Raw genomic sequence first — 20,478 nt, forward strand, 5'->3', positions numbered from 1 at the left:
AGTCTACAAAACTGAACTCGCAAACGCAAGGGCAACACAGATGGGTCCTTTCGGTTGCTGGACTGGTAGAATGTCACTTATGCGTTGCCAGAAGAAGAGGAAACGCCACTCCAAAAATGGGGACACAGAAGATGGAGCAAACCTTTAGGGGAAGACATGCAGAATGGTTGCCCAGCTGAGGTGGAGTTGCTATGTTAGCTTCCCAGCAGATCGGGTCCTCCCTTAAAGAGGGCACGTGTTGCGGTGAGACCTGGCAACCAAACCCTGTGTTGTGGGTGGGTACGATTGGATAGCCACAACACCCAATTGGTAGGTCCCTTGATGCAGGTTTTATGAGGCCAATGGGATGCAGCCTAAACAGATCTAGGGACCTATATATACCCATGCACATGACCCAGAGCTTCCTCTTTCGGCTCGTGCATTCAGAACACCTGCCCACCTCTCCCTACTTTTAGGGCATTGTGCAAATGACCTTGCTATGCTGTCGTGTGTCATCTGTCGTTGGGACAGGGGCACAGCAGGAATTTCCCCACTTGGCTGATTGGCTGTGCCATTTGGGTTTCACCTGCCGCGTAGCAAATTGTCACAACTTGTAAGATAGGCTCTGGTTCAGGTGATAGGGATGGGAGAACGCTCTCACCATCCCTATGTGAAGGGTATTCCATTAAAAGAATCCAGGGACTCGATGGTTTGGTCAACCCTGTGAGGGGGCTGTGCCGGTGCCAGAGTCCAGGGGGACATCTGGGTGGTGGACATAGCCTGTTCCCAGCTTTCCGCCTGTCCGGGTATTCACCCTAGGCTGACCTATGCTGGTGCCCTGGGTCAGTGCTACCTGCAACGGTGCAGGGAGCTAGTCAATCCAGAGCCTATGCAGCCACTCACGTGCAGTAATCAATAAAGTTGTGGCCTAAATTCTGCCAAAAACCAAACCAAAATTTGAGTCTTGTCTGAATTAATTTAAGGGGGAGGTTTAACGGTCTGAACACGCAAGTGGGCCGTTGCTGTTTACCAGGCGGAAGGGGGCGGGGGATGAGGCAGTTGAGAGGTCAGCATCATGCAATTGCACCAACAGAGACAATCCTGATGCTCAGCATTGTTGAGGTTCACCAATGGGCCAAATCTTCTGCTCCTGTAACCAAAGCACCTGGCTGGAGCCCTGCCCCACCGGCCCAGGTTTACACAAGTCGTCCTCTATGGCCGCTTCTGAGCAAACAGATCTCATCCCATGCCACATGCAAGGAGTTGTCACACATGTGACCACTGTTCCAAACCTGTGTTTCTTCTAGCCTGATACTGAAGTCTTTCTTTCTTCTTAGTTGAAACTGGAACCACCTTTCAAGATGCAAGCCCAGAGTAATGAAGAACAGCCAGCCAGGAGCACAGAACACAATTGTGTCTCTGGGTGGGTACTTTTGGGTTGATTGGGGGGGGGGACTTTTTATTATTCAATTAATTTATTTCTCATGGCCTGCTTGTGTACCCTGGCACACCACTTGGGAATCATGGCTTTAAATATTGCTTCAGCAGGTTAGTATGAGCCACTGTCAGTCCTGAGACCACTTGCATCTAAAGTCAAAGGGAAATGGACTTAAGGTCCTGTGTATGTATTTGTGTGTGTGCGCTGTTTTTCCATTTCAGTTGATAACAGAGGAAATGGCTTCTCTAAACGCTTTAACTTTTTTTTTTCCTTTTAAAAGAAGCAGCAGCTCTGAGACACAAAGGGAAAGTTCACTCCTAAGTGCTTTCCCTTGTTTGTTGATGCAATTGCATCTGTTCTACTCTGCGTGAGGCCACTCGAGAGACAAATACTGGACTTTTCCATTCAAAGTAAAATGAAGGTCAACGGAATCCATTGTCAGAAAGCCTTCAACTCTCTTCTAGGTAACTAAAACACTTTTATTGGGGGGGGGGGAGAGAATTGTGTCTACATTGGATGGTTTCGCTCAACTCTTAAAAGATAACTATCCCAGTTATATTTGGATTCTCTGAAGTGGTTACCCTTTTATTCTCTCTCTCTCTCTCTCTCTCTCTCTCTCTCTCTCTCACACACACACACACACACACACACACACACACACACACACACACACACACCTGTTGGACTTACTGATTTAACAGTCTTTCTTTCTAGAGAATCTTGGATTGGGAACTTGTGAGGAAGGTCAAAAGCTACACAATACACTTAGTACATACTGGTGGCATACACACCATATTTTTAAACCACATTTAAAGCACTCCCCCCAATAATTCTGGGAATTGTAGTTTACCTCTCAAATAGCTACAAATTGCAGCACCCTTAACATACCACAGTACCCTTCATTCTTTGGGGAAAGTGGAATGTGCCTTACATACGCTTGCAAGGTATGGTTTGGATGCAGACTTCGCCTCAGTTCCCCCCCCGCTCCACTTTGGACTAGACGCCCCTTGTTCTCCCTTCCAATTCTACAATTCTATGGTTCTAAGTGTTGCAAATACTGTGAGTGGCAACCCCTGGAATTTTTCATCACTCAGGGAAGTGAGGCAAGCCCTTTGGGAACTATAATAACAGAAACTCTGGACTGACGCTATTCTCTCTTTTGGCCAGTTTCCTGCTTCATTGGGATGAATTCTGGACTAAGCCACCTTATGCATGCGTACTCAACCCGGCTGAATTCAATGGATGTTACTCTCAGGCAGTGCTTTTTTTCCTAAAAAAAAATGTTTAGGGGGTATTCTCATTTTCCTACTCATATTGAAATACTGCCCCTCAATGAGGCCAAACTTAGATTCACAAAATGTTTAGGGGTATGCGTCCCCCTGCGTCCCCCCAGGAAAAAACACCACTGCTCTCAGGCATCTGTGTTTAGAAATGCAGCCTTATACAGTGGACCCTCCGGATACGAGTTAAATTTGTTCCGGGGGTCCGTCCACAACCCGAAAAGTCTGTAGGCCGAGGTGCTGCTTCTGTGGGCACGCAGCGAAATCCGGAAGTATACACTTCCAGGTTTGCCGTGTTCGTAACCCGAAAATTACGTATCCAGAGTGGTATGTAACTATAGGGTCCACTGTAGAATTGTGGGTTGCAATCAAAACCAAGTTAGCTGAACTTAATTCCCATTGAAATCAGTTGGGTCGAGATAGTCCTGACGTAATTTCCATTCCACTGGCTTCAATGGGAAGTAATGTTGCCTGAATGCAGGCCTATGTTCATTCCCACCAGCTCAGCTTTGTAGCTTTCTAAGAAGAGTTTGGATTTGATATCCCACTTTATCACTACCCGAAGGAGTCTCAAAGCGGCTAACATTCTCCTTTCCCTTCCTCCCCCACAACAAACACTCTGTGAGGTGAGTGGGGCTGAGAGACTTCAAAGAAGTGTGACTAGCCCAAGGTCACCCAGCAGCTGCATGTGGAGGAGTGGGGAAGCAAACCCGGTTCACCAGATTACGAGTCTACTGCTCTTAACCACTAACAACATTTGGGCATAACTCAGTGTCTACAATGATTGGCAGAGGCTATGCAGTGTTTCAGGCAATTCCTCCCTTTTGTCCATGGCACAAGGTGCGTCTTGTGCAAGGGGATGCAACAAAATAAAAGTAAAGTAAAATAAAAAAATAAAAAAGAGTAGGCATTCTTCATTTATTCAACTTTGACAAACCATACGTGTTTTTCTCTTTATTTTCACATCAAGAACTATAAATTAAGACTTTGACACATATACAGTAATTTGTTATTAAGGTAAAGGATGTCTGTTGGCACAAATAATTGAGTAAAAACCATTTAATAATAAAATAACATTCATTCTGTAGCTACTTTTATTTGTCTGGAACACTCGATTTAACATATCACCTTCACGAAAGAAAAACAAAACAACAAAAAAAAACAACGAAAACGAAAATCCAAGACATATAATGGCATTATAAAATATACCTTAAATTACAAGTATTCTTGGCAAAACTTAGTAAGCTGGACCACCCGCTGTTTGGCGAAACAGCAGCTGGCATTGCCATTCTCTCACATACCCCTTATTTCCTTTGGATCGAAAGAAAAATGAAAATAAATGCATTTGAGTGTTATGCAAACATTACAACAAACGGCTGCATTTCGGGTAGCTATGGTTTGTGAATCTGTTAGCATGACTGGAATTCACTTGAAACAGATATTTGGTTCGGCTTATTGCGGAAGAACATATAAAGCTTTTGGGAAGTTTTTTTTCCTTTTTCTTTTTAAACACTATTACAATCATTAACTGTCTTACAAAAAAACCTATTTAAAATCCTTGTATCCAGTACCATCTTTGGCAGATAAATAGGAAAACAAAAATAAACAGACTATAGTACAAAGCTTTCGTTTATCACAATCTACTTTTATAAGGCCAAATAAAAAATATGTTCCTTTGCACTAATGTAAAGCACACGTCCAATATATTCTTAATGACAAAAGACATAGAAACACACTACGGATGTTAATGTTGGACGTCGTCTTGTATAGCAGACTGCCGTTTCCCACACACGGCCTATTTCCTAAGTGGCACTCTCCTAAACATAGTAAAGTGTACTTAGCAGTTTTTTTGGCTTTATGGTGTGGCCGGGTGGATGGGTTGAGGCAGAAAGTTTGCAAATGGGACCAGTAACGAACCCAAAGGAGATCCGATGTGCTAAAGGCAAGCCAGTTCTGCCACATACTATGGTTTTGGTTTTGTTTTAATTTGGTCAAGGCTGGTTCAAGTATTGTGTACTACCCTTGACAGGAGAGTGTGCTGCTGGGATTGGGCCAAAAGGAATTCCCCTCATAGCCTGAGAGTGCACCCCATCATTCTTGTTAAACCACAAGGATTCTGCAAAGCACTCTTGCAAGGAGCTGGCTGAGACAGATGCAAGAACCCGTGTTTGACATCTGATAATGGCAGGCCCAAGGTCTACCCTGCCTTTGAGGTTGGTTCCAAAATGCTGGACCAGATCTTGTGGGTGTCCAGTTTTTGCGTTCATGGTTGGAATCAGCGAAGGTGCCCCAACCAAGGACCAAAATCTATTGCTGCCCACCCTCCTTAGCAAAATGCTTCTGAAAGCACCGAGTCAGAATGGAGTGCACAGCATTCTTGACCTGTCTCCAAAATATACCTTCGTAAATATAAGCCGTGGCACCCTACTTTGTCCTGTAAAGAAGGTTGTCCTCATTTTCTTTCTTTCTCTTTTTTTTTGGGTGAGGTACAAAACAAAACGGACAAACACCCTTCAGACACACTTGAAAAGTGAAATACAGTTGCATAGGCAAGGTAGATGAGTAGCTATTATAACCGAGTTGGGTGTGTGGTTTTTTATTGAATTTTTTTTTAAAGGCTGAACTACCAAAAGAGCCTGTTGTCAATCACAGCAGACAACAAGACTTGAACAGACCCTGCTAATTCCGGTGGGGTTTGGCGCATGCCAAACGTTGACCACCTTGTATACACCCCAAGAGAAATAAAGCACTGGACCATCTGTATGGTGTTTATTCCCAGCAGAGCTAAGGGGGAAATTGCTGCTCTTTCTTCTTCATCTTCTCAGAATCGCTATATAAATTTGCTATAATATTTCATGTATTGCTGGAGATTTGTTTTATTTTATTTTTTAACCATAAAGCCAAAGGAACTCCTTTTGTATTGGAAAACAATGCACAGCTGACTCATATTTCCAATTAAGAGGTGTCAAAGTACCCACATATAAGTGACATTTGTCTTAGAAACAGGGAACTGCCGACTGGCCAATCTTTCTTGTTAACATTATAATTTGAATCTAATTTGGACTGGGTGTGGGTTTTCTCTCTCTCCCCAATGTGCACTGATCTAAATGCATATTAGAACGGAAATACCTTCACTTTGCAAACCAATATTTCAACTGTATGAGACAGAACTGTGCACATTTTTCACAGTCTAAATGCAATGTATACACAAACTGTTTCACAACCGCTAACGGATAACAGGCTCTCATGCATAAATAAATTTCATCAAATGAAAGGGAAACATCTATTTCCAAATGAAAAAGAAATTGCTATTAAGAACCACAATGCATTACACTGCTAAGTTTTTTTCTTTTGCCTCATGCATCAAAATTATAGCACTGAAATTATAGCAGTTGCTAATTATAATACTACACCGTTAACACAGAACAATTAATTGTTCAGACCAAGTAGCACAAATGTAGAAAATAAATCATACTTTTTTTTTCTTCTTCAACAGAGCAAATTAACACAGATTGTTTCTTCAGCAAAATATGAAAAACTGTAAACTTTGGGCTCATTCTGCAACTTTTCCCAATCCAGAATAAATAAAAATCCAAAGGGAAGAAAGACGGACATACAACTTTAAGCGCACCTTTTTTTTCCTGTCTATTACAAAAGCACAACCTAAAACGTATAAAGCTTTTTTTTATTTCTTTTAAATCACAGTTACCAAAATGAAACAAGTGAATAATTTATTACATACGCTATAATAACATTACTCTAAACACTATCATCTATGAGGTATATCTGAGAAAATTCGGTAAGGAATTGAGCGGTCTGCGTTGCCAACATGCCCATGGTTATACTTTAAAGCTTTGGAACCATGAAGAAAGAGAGAGGAGAGGAAGAGAAGGATGGGAAAGGAGAAGGAGAAGGAGAAGAAGAAGAAGAAAGGGAAAGGACCTTTGGTATTATTATTACAAGTCATGTTCTTTGCAGGGTTGCATTGCAAAGCACCACAGTACAATAAGCCCACCAGTTACAATATGGCGGCCCAGTTGACGCTGAGGTATTCACAGGAAGAATTAAAAAAAAAGCACAGAGAGGTCTAGACTGGCAAAATCGTTGCTTTGGTTCAAGCAAGGCACTCATCCTGTGGTAAGTTCACACTTTGCACGTGAAGCATGAGTCTGATAGGAAATGTGGTTTGCCATCAAAGGGCCCTGCCAATTTTGCATCATTTTCTGTGTCCAGGCTCTGGGACTTCCTTCGACGTTCCCTTGCAGGGCGAGAGGTCGACGGAGGGCCTGGCCGGGAAGGGCTCAACACAAAGGATCAATCATTGTCTTCCACACATGGAAGGCATCCTGAGAATTATTATAGCTCTATGTTGAAGGCATATCGCCATACGCAATGTATAAAACTTTACACAATAGGAGTCAAGAAATTGGTGGCAGTGGGAGGGGGGTGAAGTACGTCATATGGAGGGGATGGGAGGAAGGAGGGGAAAGGAAGGGTGTGAAGGCAAAAAGGAATCTGTGAGAGGATTGGGGTTTCATTGTGTTGAACTGACAAAGGGCACAGTTTGCATGTCAAAAAATCTATGCTGATCTGCTAAAACCTTGTTGGAAAAAAGCAAAGTGGAAGATGGGAGAGGAACCACTGTTATGATTATTAATTACATTTGTATACAATATTGTCTCATTTTACTTTTTGTATATTTTAATCTCTGTAAGATGCCTTGGATCTTTCTTAGAAATAGGCAACAACAATAATAATAATAATAATAATAATAATAATAATAATAATAATAATAATAATAATAATAATAATAAAACAACCTAGGTCTCATCTGCACTATATATTTATATACTATTATAAACAGCCATGGCTCCCCCCACCCCACCCCTTTTTGCCTCACAGGGCTATTGTTTCCAGGGTGGGGTTGATTGTTAAACAAAATCTGGGAATAGGTAAGATGAGCTTTGCAAATTTTTAAGCTGGGAAATGGCAGAATAGAGCTGGTTTAAGCAGTATGTTGTTTTTCCCTGGGACAGTGAGTTCCTGCTTCAGATGTTCTTTTTGGGGAGGCCAAATTGGTGATGGCTAGGAAAGGGTCTTCTCCTGCGTCATTTTTATGGAATTCCGAGCCCAGGAAGAACCTGGAAGCAAGTTCTCCTCAGAGTTTGTGAGGAACTTCTGAAAGCAAATTTCACAAGGTCTTTTGAATATTTTGGCATACAGGAAGTTGCCTTATACTGAGTCAGGCCATTGCTCCATTTACCTTGGAAGTGTTTACATCGGCTGGCAGCACATCAGCTCGAGGTTTTCAGGAGGCAGGGAACTCCCCAAGGAGATGCCTTGGATTGAACCTTGAGCCTTCTGCATGCAAAGCAGATGTTCTACCACTGAGTAAAATATACTGATTTAATCTGCCTGTGGTTTGCTTTTTTTTAAAAAAATAATAATAATCAAAAGATGTATATTTGTGATTTTTTTGTTTACTCTCTTTTCTTATCCCTTTAAACTGGATTTCTAGTAGAGGACCGTTCTGAAATAAATGATTATGTATTGTAAACTAAGACACACAGACAACCTGAGTATGCCAGAATCAAATGGTGTCAACAAATCTTGGGTGAAGTCCCTCAGATATTTCCAACAAGTATTTAGCAGATAGCAGAAGGAGAAACAACAACGGCTGAGGTAATTTCCTAGGAACAACAAGAATAGCAATAAAATATGACTCATGTTCAACACATTTGCCTTCTTTACTTTGTAGATCCCACAGCTTGATCTCAAACACATCTACCCTGATCCTTGTGCAGAAGCTTGCATGAGAATCAAGCTCTTCAGTGAATTGGGCCGTTCCTTGCATTCAAAGAGATGCTTTGCTGAGCTTCTGCTGAAGGTGAAACATGGAGGTGCTGCTGAAGGTGAACCCTGGAAGCTTGTGTCTGCAGAGAAGCCCACATGGCTGGAGCTCCACCTCCAAATAGCCACAAGCCGGAAGAACACTGGGCAAACTGAAGGTAATAAAATGCATAGGTTGATGGTCCAGCCACAGTTGCTCTGAAGTAAGCACCACTGGTGTTAGTTGGATTTACTTCCAAGGAAGGGTATACTTTAGGGCACCCTTCACTAACCTGCCCACCCTCCCAATGTTTTGAACTACAGTTCCCATCATTCCCGGCCATCTGGGGATGATGGGAATCGTAGTCCAAAACATTGGGAGGATGTTGGGTTAGGCAAAGCCTGCCTTAAGGGTATGATTTGGTACGTTTAGCACATTCATCTCTTTGACCCGGATCCTAAACACACCTGCTTGGAGATTGCATTGTTCTCAGTGGAACTTACATCCAAGGATGGGAATCTATAATCACAGTCTTACACAGAGTCTGAATGCTCCCCTCAAGTGAGTCCCCTTAAAACTGGTGCACTTGCTGCATGTCTGTGAACAAACCAAGCTAAATTATGCTGTGTCAGACCATTGGTCCGGTCCAGCTAGCTAGCTAGCTAGTAGCAGGCAACATTTTTGGTCTTCAAGAGCTGCATTCTCTCAGGAGTTAAACTGCTACCAGCTGTTACCCATCAGTTGTAATCCACAGTAATAGTTGTAGTGTATCTCATGCTTCCTTCAGCAGCGATACATTATTTAATTTTAACGGGCGATGGCAGTGGTTGAACCTGCGCCCTTCTGGGTGTATAGCCTGAGTCCTAGCACCAAGCGACTGTCTCTCCCCATCGGTCCCAGGCCATAGTCCCAATCAAGTTATAGTCATGGGCAACTAGATCCAGTAAACTTAACTAGATTCCAGAAAGGGACTCACATTCCCATTCAGTTGGCTAAGGCCACTCCAGCATTCCACCCAACATTTCTCTGATGAAAACAGGGAAGTCCTATTCCACAATAATAATTTTACTATTTATACCCTCGCCCATCTGACTGTGTTTCTCTAGCCACTTTGGGCGGCTTCCAACATATATAAAAACATAATAAAACTTTTTTTTTTTTAATAAAAAAAATCTTCCCTATACAGGGCTACTTTCAGATGTCTTCTAAAGATTCTGTAGCAGCTTATCTCCTTGGCTTGGAGGTCATGTAACTCCATACCCTCCAACATTTATCTGATGAAAATGGGGTGTCCTAAGGAAAATGCGGGACATTCAGAAACTGGGACGGCTTCTGTAAATCAGGGACTGTCCCTGGAAAACAGGGGTACTTGGAGAGTCCGCTCCAGAGAGCGCGATGCTAGATTTTGTACATCTTTCTGATTCATTCCAGAAAGGGATGCACGCTGCCATCCTTCAGTGTAGCAAGCGTGAGCATCATGATGCAAAAATTGCTGGGCAATTCCATCAGCTACAACACCCCTCTTTTTTCTGCATGTGGATCATTCTTGCTGTAAGAAGGCAACTGTGCCTGAGATCAAGCCGTGGGTCTCATATTTTTTGGAGGCAGTGGGTAGGGACTGGGGCAGGGGGAAGAGGGGGTGGCAGAAGGATAAAACACAGAAAATGACTTTGTCAGAATTAGCAGTTCCCTCTGATAACGGTGTTTGTCGGGACAGAGGACAGGGCATCTGAGTTGCAGCTGTACATACTGGATGTAAAGGAGGAAAAGTTAAAACTATAAAGAGCACAAGCAAAATGCAGACCGCACAGAGAAAGAAATCTTTGGTATCTTTGGTATCATCAACACGATTAAAATTACAAATGGAAAAAGTCAGTGAGGTAGCCTCTTTGGTTCTCACTAGAAATAGAAAGTTTTTTTTTCCTTTTTCAGTTTTTTTTTTAATCCTTTTAATTTTTTTTTTTTTACACACACACAAAGTTCATTCTTGGAAGCAGCTACTTTAAGGGTTTCTCTCTTTTTAGGTTTTTTTATTTGTTTATTATTATTATTATTATTTTTTGCTTGTTGTTATTTCATATTTTTTTCCCCAGCTTAAGTTTTTAAAAAGCCACAAAGTTCAGGCAAAGTGTTGCAGTGTCTTGGTTTTTTTTTTTCTTTAAAAAATCCCCTGTTGTTCCTGAATGCATGGTTTAGACAAAATATTCCTTGCTTGTCCAAAAAGAGAAAAGGAAAAAGAAAAAAATCATCACTCTGTTGTTCTGACAGCAAATAAGTTGTAGTGCTTTAAGTTGATTTCATAAAAAAAATAAAAATATAAACTATACAAGGGCACCTGCAGTAGATGCTGAATAAGTTAAATAAATAAGTTATATTATGAAGGCTCTTATGTGCCATAATAATAATAATTAAAAAGGTATCCCTCACTGTTTTTTTTGGTTTCATTGTTTTGAGTGAGGTGAGGAGGAATTAAATTAAATAACTTAAGGGTCAATCATTTTATAAAACCATTGAGACTGATTATAAGAAATAAAGCATGCTCCAGTTTAGGGAGAGGGGTTGGGGACAATTAAATATTTTTGGTACCTTGTCTCACCCCCCCCCCCATGTCTGTAACAGAACTTTACTAATACTCCCTCCCTCCCTCCCCATTAAATTTATGTGCTAACCTCAGATTTGCATCTAGGATGCACTACGATTCTAGGATTGATAAATAAGAGGGGGGGGGGAGCAAATTAAGTCTAACAAAAAGGCCCAGCCCAGCAGAAAAGGCTCTTGCACACGACCCATTGAAATCTGCGGCAGTAGCATGCATCCATGCTCCTGCAAAACTTTGGTTCATTTCAGTGGGACATGTTTGGGAGCACATCCAAGTGGGCTGCGACCAAAATAACCAGCAACGTCATCAAAATAATCACAAAGGGTAATCAACAGAAGCGAGACCCTACCGTTTTAGCTCCAGCTAAAGTTGCATCCGAAAATCCAAGATGGTGCCCCGGCTCCATTGGAACCAACAGAAGCTTTGGTCGGAATGAAAATTTAAGTGGAGCTAAGGCTTTCGGCTTAGGTCTTGATCTCATCAAAGTAATTCTTACGATCGATAACCACCAATATAGCCCCAACATTATCAGGAAAGAAATAAAGGCTTTGAAGATGACTGGCGTAACTTTTAAACAATAGCAAAAATAAGAATTCCCATAATAAATATAGAGTAGGCCAAGCATAATCTATAAAAAAAATAATCACAAAATACTTAAATATGGTGACAAGCAAGAAAAACATCAGAATTTTTGTTCCCCCATAGCTATGTCATTGCCACTTCTCCTCTTTTTTTTGGGTAAAAAAAAAAGGAGGTTGCTATTCCCGTAAGTCGGTCTGAGCTTTACGTTTTGCTGGTTTTTGTCCTCCGTAGGTCTTTGGATTTAGCTTTAGTTAAGAGAGATCCAGTATAAAGCTATTCAACCGAAGTAATCAAGCACATTCTTTGTTCCTCCACAGATGATTAAACAATATCCAAGGTTTCTTGAAAGTTGAATTCATCTTGGATGTGCCCATGGAAAAAAAACTCCAAGTATAAAAGGTAAGGAAGATGTTGGGATACTATATCGCTACTATTTGGAGGAGCAGAACACACAAAATGAGCAGTACTCAATGCATTTATACAGAAGATTAAGCCAAGACATTAAAAAAAATAAAAATCTTAACAATGGCTGCCATGTCTCCAAGATGCCCTTGTCATTCGGTGAATGGCAGGTGGCAAAGTTACATAAATGTTTACCAACAGTGCAACTGCAACAAAGGAAATATGGCTGGGGCAAGTCAAAATAAGACCACAAGAGGTTAGGAACAGAAGCGGCTGTTCGTAATGGGAACAGAGACACTGGATAACTTCAGAGAAGGAAGAATGTGTGTTATACGTTGAATAGAAATCACCGGCTAAACTGTTGGCAGCCGTTGGTGGAGCTACAAATGGCATGTCAAACATTAACCACTTTCTTTCGTATTCATATAATTAAAACAGAATATGCGTCTCATGCCTGAGTAGATATACCAGATGACAGGATTTGATAGTCTGAGATTATCCCTTTTCACCAATATGACCATTATGCCAGAAATGCTGTCAGAGTTCTTTTTAGAGTAAGACCGCAGGTAAGTCTGAATGTGTGTGTCTATATATGTATATATCCATGTGCAATGGGTACACACACACACACACACACACACACACACACACACAGGAACACATCATTGTGGATAAGGTATAGTTTATCAACACTTGGGCACTCCAATCCTAGCAAAGCACAACCTTAGCAACCTTAATTGTGTGCAATGAATCTGCTCTCCACATGACTCTTTCTCCTTATCCCTAGGGATTCCTGCTCTGGAGCTTTGCCTTCCAGGGCTTGCCGTGTGTGTGTGTGTGTGTGTGTGTGTGTGTGTGTACATATGTGCACACACACATAATGCCAGTGCTGACCTCAGGAATGCAGTTCAATGCTGATAAATACTTTTGATGTTTCAGACTATGTGGGAAAACCCAATGAGATACATGCATGCTCCACTATTCTGAGTTTTAATCTCTCTCTCTCTCTCTCTCTCTCTCTCTCTCTCTCTCTCTCTCTCTCTCTCTCTCTCTCTCCTGGAGTAAATGGAAGACCTAATGTGTGATGATAAGCAAAAGTCACATCTCTGACTTGCCCCCAGGTAGCAGGGGGCTAAGGATCTCTAAAGGAAGTTTCTCTGTACTTTCCCAAACTACCCTTCATGGGATTTTTAGGGGAAGCCCACTATAAATTTGTAATGTAGGTATGCCTTACTGCAGGAATGGGGAGCCTCAGTTTTGCTGGATGAGAGTGGTGGGTTTCTCACAATAGCTGCAGGGCCACAGGTTTCCCATTCCTGACATTGCTTTGCCAGTGCAATCCTATACACATCTACTCCAAAGTAAGTCTCACTGAGTTAAATGGCACTTTCTCCCAAGTAGGCGAATGTAGGATTGCAGCCTAAACCTTTTGCCATGTAAAATATTTTCACGCGGATTTTGCTTGGGTAGAAAGGGAGGTCCTAGTTAAGAAGAACAGAGTCAATCAAAATGCAGAGCTCTTGCATCAAGTGTATTGTTTGTACTGAGCTGTTGCTCAGTACAATACCAGCAATTATCCTGAGCCCTGGTGCCTCTAAGTGCTTGGATAAAACTGAATTCCACTCCCCTTAACATGCAAAATCTGTGTCTTCCGCATTTCTTGTTTTTAACCTAGATTTCCTGTTGTTGTTGACTGTGACTTCTTTGCCTGCATATAACAGAAATGAAGTATGGAGTCTTTCATGACTTGTGACTCGCATAGATTACAAACCTCTTTGGACAGCAATCTTAGCACTGAGATGTTTATAATGTTGTCTAGCCTTTCCAATAGATAACTGAGTGCTTTCTGCCCATTGCTTGTCTGTATGGTATGGCTGCAATTGGATTTTGTCCGCATCTTTGACAGAGTATGGCGGGATTTGTTCTAATACTGTCTCAGTGGGTGGTTCTAGCTCAGAGTTTTCCAAACTTGGGTCTCCAGATGTTTTGGGACTACATTTCCCATCATCCCTGACCTGCTAGCTAGGGATGATGGGAGTTGTAGTCCAAAAACAGCTGGAGGGCCAAGCCTGGGAAACCCTGTTCTAGCTCAAGGAATAGGGGAGCACTTAGTTATCCCTGCCTTACCAGGGATGTGTGTGTACTGTCATGCCAGTGCGTGGGGGTGGGGGGGTGGGCTGGGAGCAGGTAAATGTGGAGGGAATCTTCCCACCTCTTTGCTTGAAAGCTTGTAACATCAATGCAAGATACTCTTTGGACAAAGGCGGACTTCTGCAATTTAGGAAATCCTTCCTGTTGCAGCCATTTACACTGATGCAAAGACTCTGCAAGTGACTGAGCGTAACGTGGCCTTTTCCCTGTAGCATCTATGGCAGTCATCCCCAAACTCAGCCCTCCAGATGTTTTGGGACTACAACTCCCATCATCCGTAGCTAACAAGACCAGTGGTCAGGGATGATGGGAACTGTAGTCCCAAAACATCTGGAGGGTCAAGTTTGGGGATGCCTGATCTATGGTCTCAATTGACAGGATTGGAGCGCTGGCCATGCTCCCTAAAAAAATGATTCAGAAACATCTTCTGCAGTCCAGAGTGTGTCTGATGGTGTGAGCACCTGGATATTAAAAAAAAATAGTTTCCCACATTCACCAACAACTGGAAAAAAGGCAATATAAATGGATTCTAGATCAGCGGCATTCAATCTGTGTCACTCTAGGGTTCCTGAGAAGTCTTATCAGGGCTTCCTGGATATCTAAGAGCAGCCAGCATGGCAGACAAGCATTCCGAGAAAGACAGCTTGCTTATCGCTGCTAATGTTTCCCTGCAATGTACACACAGCCACAGGGGAAGGGGCGGCTGTAATATAGGGCACACTCTCAGTTCATGTAGGGCAAGAGTGAGGCCTGACAGTCTTGACCAGTGCTTGAACTGACTGTGCTGCCCAGGAAGTCCCCCAGAATCACCCATCTCTCCCTGGCAAGCAAAGGAAAAACAGAGAGCAGCATTTGAAGAGGTTGGAAATGGCCTTTTGCTCTTCAGCTGAAGTACCATGTTCATCCCAATAAGAGACTGTTAGACGTCTGAGACATATGAGCAAATCAAATGCAAGAATGAATCGACAGCATTGCATAAGTGAACATTCTTGAATAGAACATGACCCAAGATACAAAGTGTGTATCTTATTTTGGAGGGATGGGCCACATCTGCTGATGCCTGCATCTGACCATACCCGGACTTTCACGTGGACCTCGGGATCTTTTTCATTTGCACAAGAGGCTTTGCAAAACTCACTCAGTGTTGATGTTCTGTGACCACTGAGAAGCCACCGTGGCAATGGTTAGACCTCAAGCCAGGCTTTCAGTTTCTGCCATGGAAATTCTTAAAAGAATTGGAAGGGGAAATTTAGGTTTTTGGCTCCAAGACTTTTAGGGCCAAGACTCCCTTCTGATAAAAGCAAAATCCACCTCTCACACCAAAGCACTTTGGAATGAATTTTGGGTGCTTTTCCTTTAGATCTTCAGGTTAGGGTTTGAAAAGACGTTTCATCTTGAACTCTTTCTCATGGAAGAATCCAAGTTTGTTCTACTGGTGCAACAGTTCCAAATTCTTTCTTACAATGAAGTTAATCATAATTACCCTGTTATTGTTATAGTGATGGATCTGAGCTGAGAGCTTAGTCCAGAATTGTTAAAAGGGGGGGGGAGAGTTTTGCTACCAAAGTCTAGCAATACTAGCAACAATTTTAATGGGTGTGGATGATAGGTGCAAGTCAACATCTCCAGCTCCTCATCCAGCTTAAGTTATTGATTCCCAAACAGCAAATCAACACCCCACAGAGGAGTTGGAGGTGCCTGAAGGGTGGTTCCCCTTTGAAGTGGGGTGACTGGAGGTGGATTTTGCATATAGCCGTTATGAAAATTTCATTACTAGCTCGAATTAACAGAATGCAGGCTCTCGATGGAGACAGAATACCATTGGTGGGTCCGCAATATTTATAAAGTCACCAAGAACAGTGTTTCTCAACCAGGGTGGTGGTGTGTTATTACTTAATACGCTTTCAATATTCTGGGTTCTCGAAAGGAAAGATTACCACTCCACTCACATTGATGACTGAGAAGGGTAGAGTCATGCATCTCTGAGGTTATATGTCCAGTTCCTGAGTTCAGAGAGGGAGTTCTCCCAGGAAGAGTGAATGTATATGAATCTGAGGGAAGAAGCTGTATACCGTGGATGAATCAGAGCTGTATACTGTGTGAGCAGGAGCTAGGCATAGGATTGTTTGGGCCTGCTTGGTGGTGTGGGGACCAAAGAGCTAGAAGGTCTAGAAGGTCTATGATTTTCTAATTTGAGAAACACTGGTCTGGTGGGAAGATCTGGACCTGAGTGGTCAAGACTTAATGGCCATGTGCAGGACACTGGACAGTGAAGTTAAACTGCCCAAAGATCTGACAAAGAACTAACTATTCACTGTCTGGATTATATGTGTCAGGCTCCTTTCCAACATTATGAGATTCCTCAAGTATGAAACAAGAACACATACCATTCATTTGCATTCACAAAAGTTCTCCTCTAACCCCTGTCTCCTAGGTTATCATTTAAAAATCACATAACATATGCAACCCCACTGAGTCAAAATTATCATTTAAAGAGTAAGATGTTTCTCCGCTCTACACACGCACAACATCGGATTGGAGAAGATCCATTAGCTTAGTATCCCAACATCTTATACTTGGAGCCCATGGAATCCTTTGGAAGATTCCACGTGAGAGCAGAAATTGGAAAAGAAAAGAAAAGAACCTTTTAATATTAAAAAGAAAAATATCATCCTTTTTGTGTGTTTGTTTTTTGTTGCTCAAAAGAAACAGAATCAATTTACCTTTGCACAGATCAATCGTGCTATACGCATATTAGCTGTGCAAGGGGGGGGGAAGAATGAACTGAACTAAAAGTCGTGAGAAATCCTCATCTTTGGTATTGTAGCTGTTGAGGTCTCGGTTGCTCTGTTCCTTGTTCTTTTGAAAAAACTGCATAGGCACAAATTAAAGACAATCTTCAACTTTAAGATTACTGAGTTGTCAAAATGAAGCAGCAATCCCCATTGGCTTTTCCATTCGTTTCCTTTCTTGTCAACCCTTTCTTTGAACTCTGCTTCCTAAAAATGTCCCAAGATGTCTGTCAAAACACAGTGTGTTAGCATTGGTTTGTTTCCTGACGTGCTTCCTTGGTTTGGTTTTTTTATTTTTTTATTTAAATTATTATTCATTTCTTTATTTTTTCCCCCCTAAATGGAACAGTTTGTTGCAGAAGAAGTAGGTGCAGAAAAAGTTTCTTTGGTTTCGATTAAGTAGTACATAAAAGAGTCTCAAGTGTCTTTAAAGGATCGTTACAGCATTTGGCTTGCTTCTGAACACTCAAGCGGTGTTCCAAGGAATGGGGGGCTATTCACTGGTGAATATGCACATTGAGTGACCATAGCAATTCTGATGAGAAAGATGGCGCGTGTTGTGTGTGGGTCTCCTTAGGTGAACACTGTACCCTAGTGAGATTAAAAGTTATCTTTGATGCTTCACTTGAGAACACTGTCTCTTTCAGCTCACTGGACAGGTGAACTGGAATAGAGCTGTACATTGACTGGTGTTTACTTCTAACATATTCAAAACCTGACTACACTGATGACAAGGACAATGGCGATGACAATGAGGTTGGAAAATGGCAAGTTATAATGGTCTTTGGCTTGCAATATCCTGCATCTTTGGTGTGTTGCATTCTTACATGAAGTGGTGGGTGGGATGCTTTTTATCCATGGAAGAGACTTGGAGTAAGTGCTCCAGTGGTCAGTGAAGTTATGAAGGCATTGGCTTTCTTTTCCTGCCTGGAAACACCAACTAACTCAAACACAGAATGGATGTGGCAAAAAAAAAGAAAGAAAGAAAATTAAATAAATAAGTGACGGGATGAAATTGGATGTCTCATAACTGTTTAGGACATATTCACGATTAGTGTTTTTTTTTTAATATAAAATAAAGTCTAGAGCGTTTCAAGTGTTGCATCTGCTCTATCTGTGGTAGCATCTTAATCTGGCTTCCTGAGTGTGTGTCTGCACTATGTACAAATAGAAATTGTGAAGACCTGCAAAAGTGTGCTTGAAACCAATGTGTTCGCTAACACCCCCTAACTCCGAGCACGTCTTGTAAGAACAGGCAAAGAGTCCAGAGCTGTTCCTGTTTTCTGGTGTCTTTGTGCTTGATAGTTTGGGTTCAAGGGAACCGAATCGTACTGATCCAAGACCTTATCTCCACTGACATTCCCCCCCCCCCTTAAGAGAAAGCAAGTCGGATAGTTCTGAAAATGTTTAACGTAGCAATGCCTGAGTTTCTAAAATAAACCCCCCGTGTTCTTAGGTCTAGATTAAGTTTGTGCTCAGTACTTGTATGTTTCAATGCTTGTGAGCTTTGGTATAGTAGTGTGGAGAAACTAAGCATGTTGGAAACAAAATAGGTCCAGTGTCTTTGGATTTCCTTTGGTGAACAAATCTTAGCAAAGTTGGTGCTGTCTTGTTGACCGATTCCTTGGCCCTCGAAGCTGATGAATATTTTCAGCTTCCATTGGCTCTGTCATGATAACCCTGGATTAATTTGGGTCATGCACGACCTACTTCTGTTTCAGACATGCTTAGTCTTGCCTTTTAATGTCTTTTGGACCTGCACATATATTTTTTTAAAAGAAGAAAACCCTAAAAAACAATTTAAATAAAATTAAAATGCCCTGTGTTGTAAATCAGTATTACTGTTTTAAGAGGATTGTGCTTTCAAATCACCAGTGAAGGGCCCCAGGAAGAATCCATTCCTTTTCATATATATATTAGTTGAGTTGTGCCCAATTTAGATTCTGATTTTCGATCATGCTTTGGTACAAGTGGTGGAGGTTGAGGAGGGGCCCCCGGTGCTCAGATCATCCTGCCATTTCTCGAGGCTCCGCCTCCTAGCATTCATGAAGAAGTTACTGACAGTGGTAAGTTCCAAGCCCAGCTGCTGAGAGATGGTGATCTGCATTTCTTTGGACGGACGTTTGTTCTCTTTGAAGATGGCAAAAAGTGTTCTGCGTTGGAGATCAGTGAAAACCAGACGAGATTTCTTCTGGGAGTTGTTCCTATCTTTGTTTGGTTCTTGTTCTTTGCGTTTGCATGCTTAGGAAAGAGAAACAGAGAGAGGAGAGAGAGAGAGAAAGGAAAAGAGAATCAATGCATGCATAAGTACCAGTCAACTAAGCAGGTGATACATTGAAAACATTGATGAAGCTGTAGAGTAGATGTAAACTGTTAAACTTTTATTGTGCAAATTGCAGAAACGTCAATATCCAACCTGCCCAGACCCATCTTTTCTGACTGGGAGTGACTAATGCAGGCAAAGTGCATAGTAAAAACCATCTCTGTTAATACAGAGTGTGTAATTAACTGGGTCGGCATTAGCATATAGGCAGACTACCATGGCTCTGCCCCTAGGAATGGAGGAGAAACTCTGCTCTGCTCAGATTTCAAAGGGAACCCACCCTATCCTGTACTTTCCAAAACAATACGCAAATAGCCATCCTTTGAAATTTGCACTCCTCTGAATTTTGCAGCAGTGAATTCTCCAGCCAAGTAATGTGTAAAGGGACGCCTGACCATTAGGTCCAGTTGTGGCTGACTCTGGGGTTGCGGCGCTCATCTCGCTTTACTGGCCAAGGAAGCAGGCGTACAGCATGACTGTGGCCAGCATGACTAAGCCGCTTCTGGCGAACCAGAGCAGCGCATGGAATCGCCGTTTACCTTCCCGCCAGAGCCGTACCTATTTATCTACTTGGACTTTGACATGCTTTCAAACTGCTAGGTTGGCAGGAGAAGTAATGTGTACAAGAAGCATATCAAAATAACATACAAAAGTGAATTGTTTTCGGGGAAACTACACTGCAGAAATGTGTATATTAGGCAAATTTGATGAATCGCACAATTTCAGTTTCTCATTTTTCCAGCCTTAAGTTCAGTTATCCAGATTTGCACATTAGTTTGTGGTTGGTTGGTTTTTGTTTTGTTTTTTTAAAAAGTCGTTGTGAAAATTCAACAGCATTTTAGAGTACAGCGGTACCTTGGTTTGCAAACAGTCTGGTTTGCATACATTTTGGATTATAAACACGTCAAACCTGGAAGTCCGTGTCCCAGTTTGTAAACTTTTTTTTTGGATTACAACCCATTTTTTTGTGATTACAAAAAAAAAATATTTGGAGGTCCCATTGGTGAAAGCACGCCTTGGGTTACAACCTGTTTTGGTTTATAAATGGACCTCCAGAATGGATTATGGTTGTAAACCAAGGTACCACTGTATTCCCCCCCCC

The 20,478-nt window shown here is 41.9% G+C and overlaps 1 protein-coding gene and 2 long non-coding RNA genes across 3 annotated transcripts in view; 1 reads left to right on the forward strand and 2 right to left on the reverse strand.

Annotated features, from left to right (window-relative positions):
* Nucleotides 1–1,827: 1,827 nt before the first annotated feature.
* Nucleotides 1,828–6,316, forward strand: LOC308597473. Its single transcript, XR_014013020.1, has 2 exons — nt 1,828–1,881; nt 6,194–6,316. It is a non-coding gene; the product is annotated as an uncharacterized lncRNA (long non-coding RNA).
* Nucleotides 3,597–11,153, reverse strand: LOC308597463. The gene is made up of 2 exons (XR_014013010.1): nt 8,086–11,153; nt 3,597–7,960 (listed from the first exon to the last, which is right to left on the reverse strand). It is a non-coding gene; the product is annotated as an uncharacterized lncRNA (long non-coding RNA).
* Nucleotides 11,154–11,761: 608 nt separating this feature from the next.
* The window catches only part of ONECUT2 (one cut homeobox 2), a 74,213-nt gene continuing 65,496 nt past the window's right edge, over nt 11,762–20,478 (reverse strand). The window contains exon 2 of the mRNA XM_081212984.1: nt 11,762–19,294. Coding sequence (XP_081069110.1) covers nt 19,008–19,294 — 287 coding nt within the window. The 3' untranslated portion in view covers nt 11,762–19,007. The remainder of the gene's footprint in view (nt 19,295–20,478) is intronic.

Source organism: Podarcis bocagei (assembly GCF_964188305.1).
Source record: "Podarcis bocagei genome assembly, chromosome: 11".
In the NCBI taxonomy this organism is placed as follows: domain Eukaryota; kingdom Metazoa; phylum Chordata; class Lepidosauria; order Squamata; family Lacertidae; genus Podarcis; species Podarcis bocagei.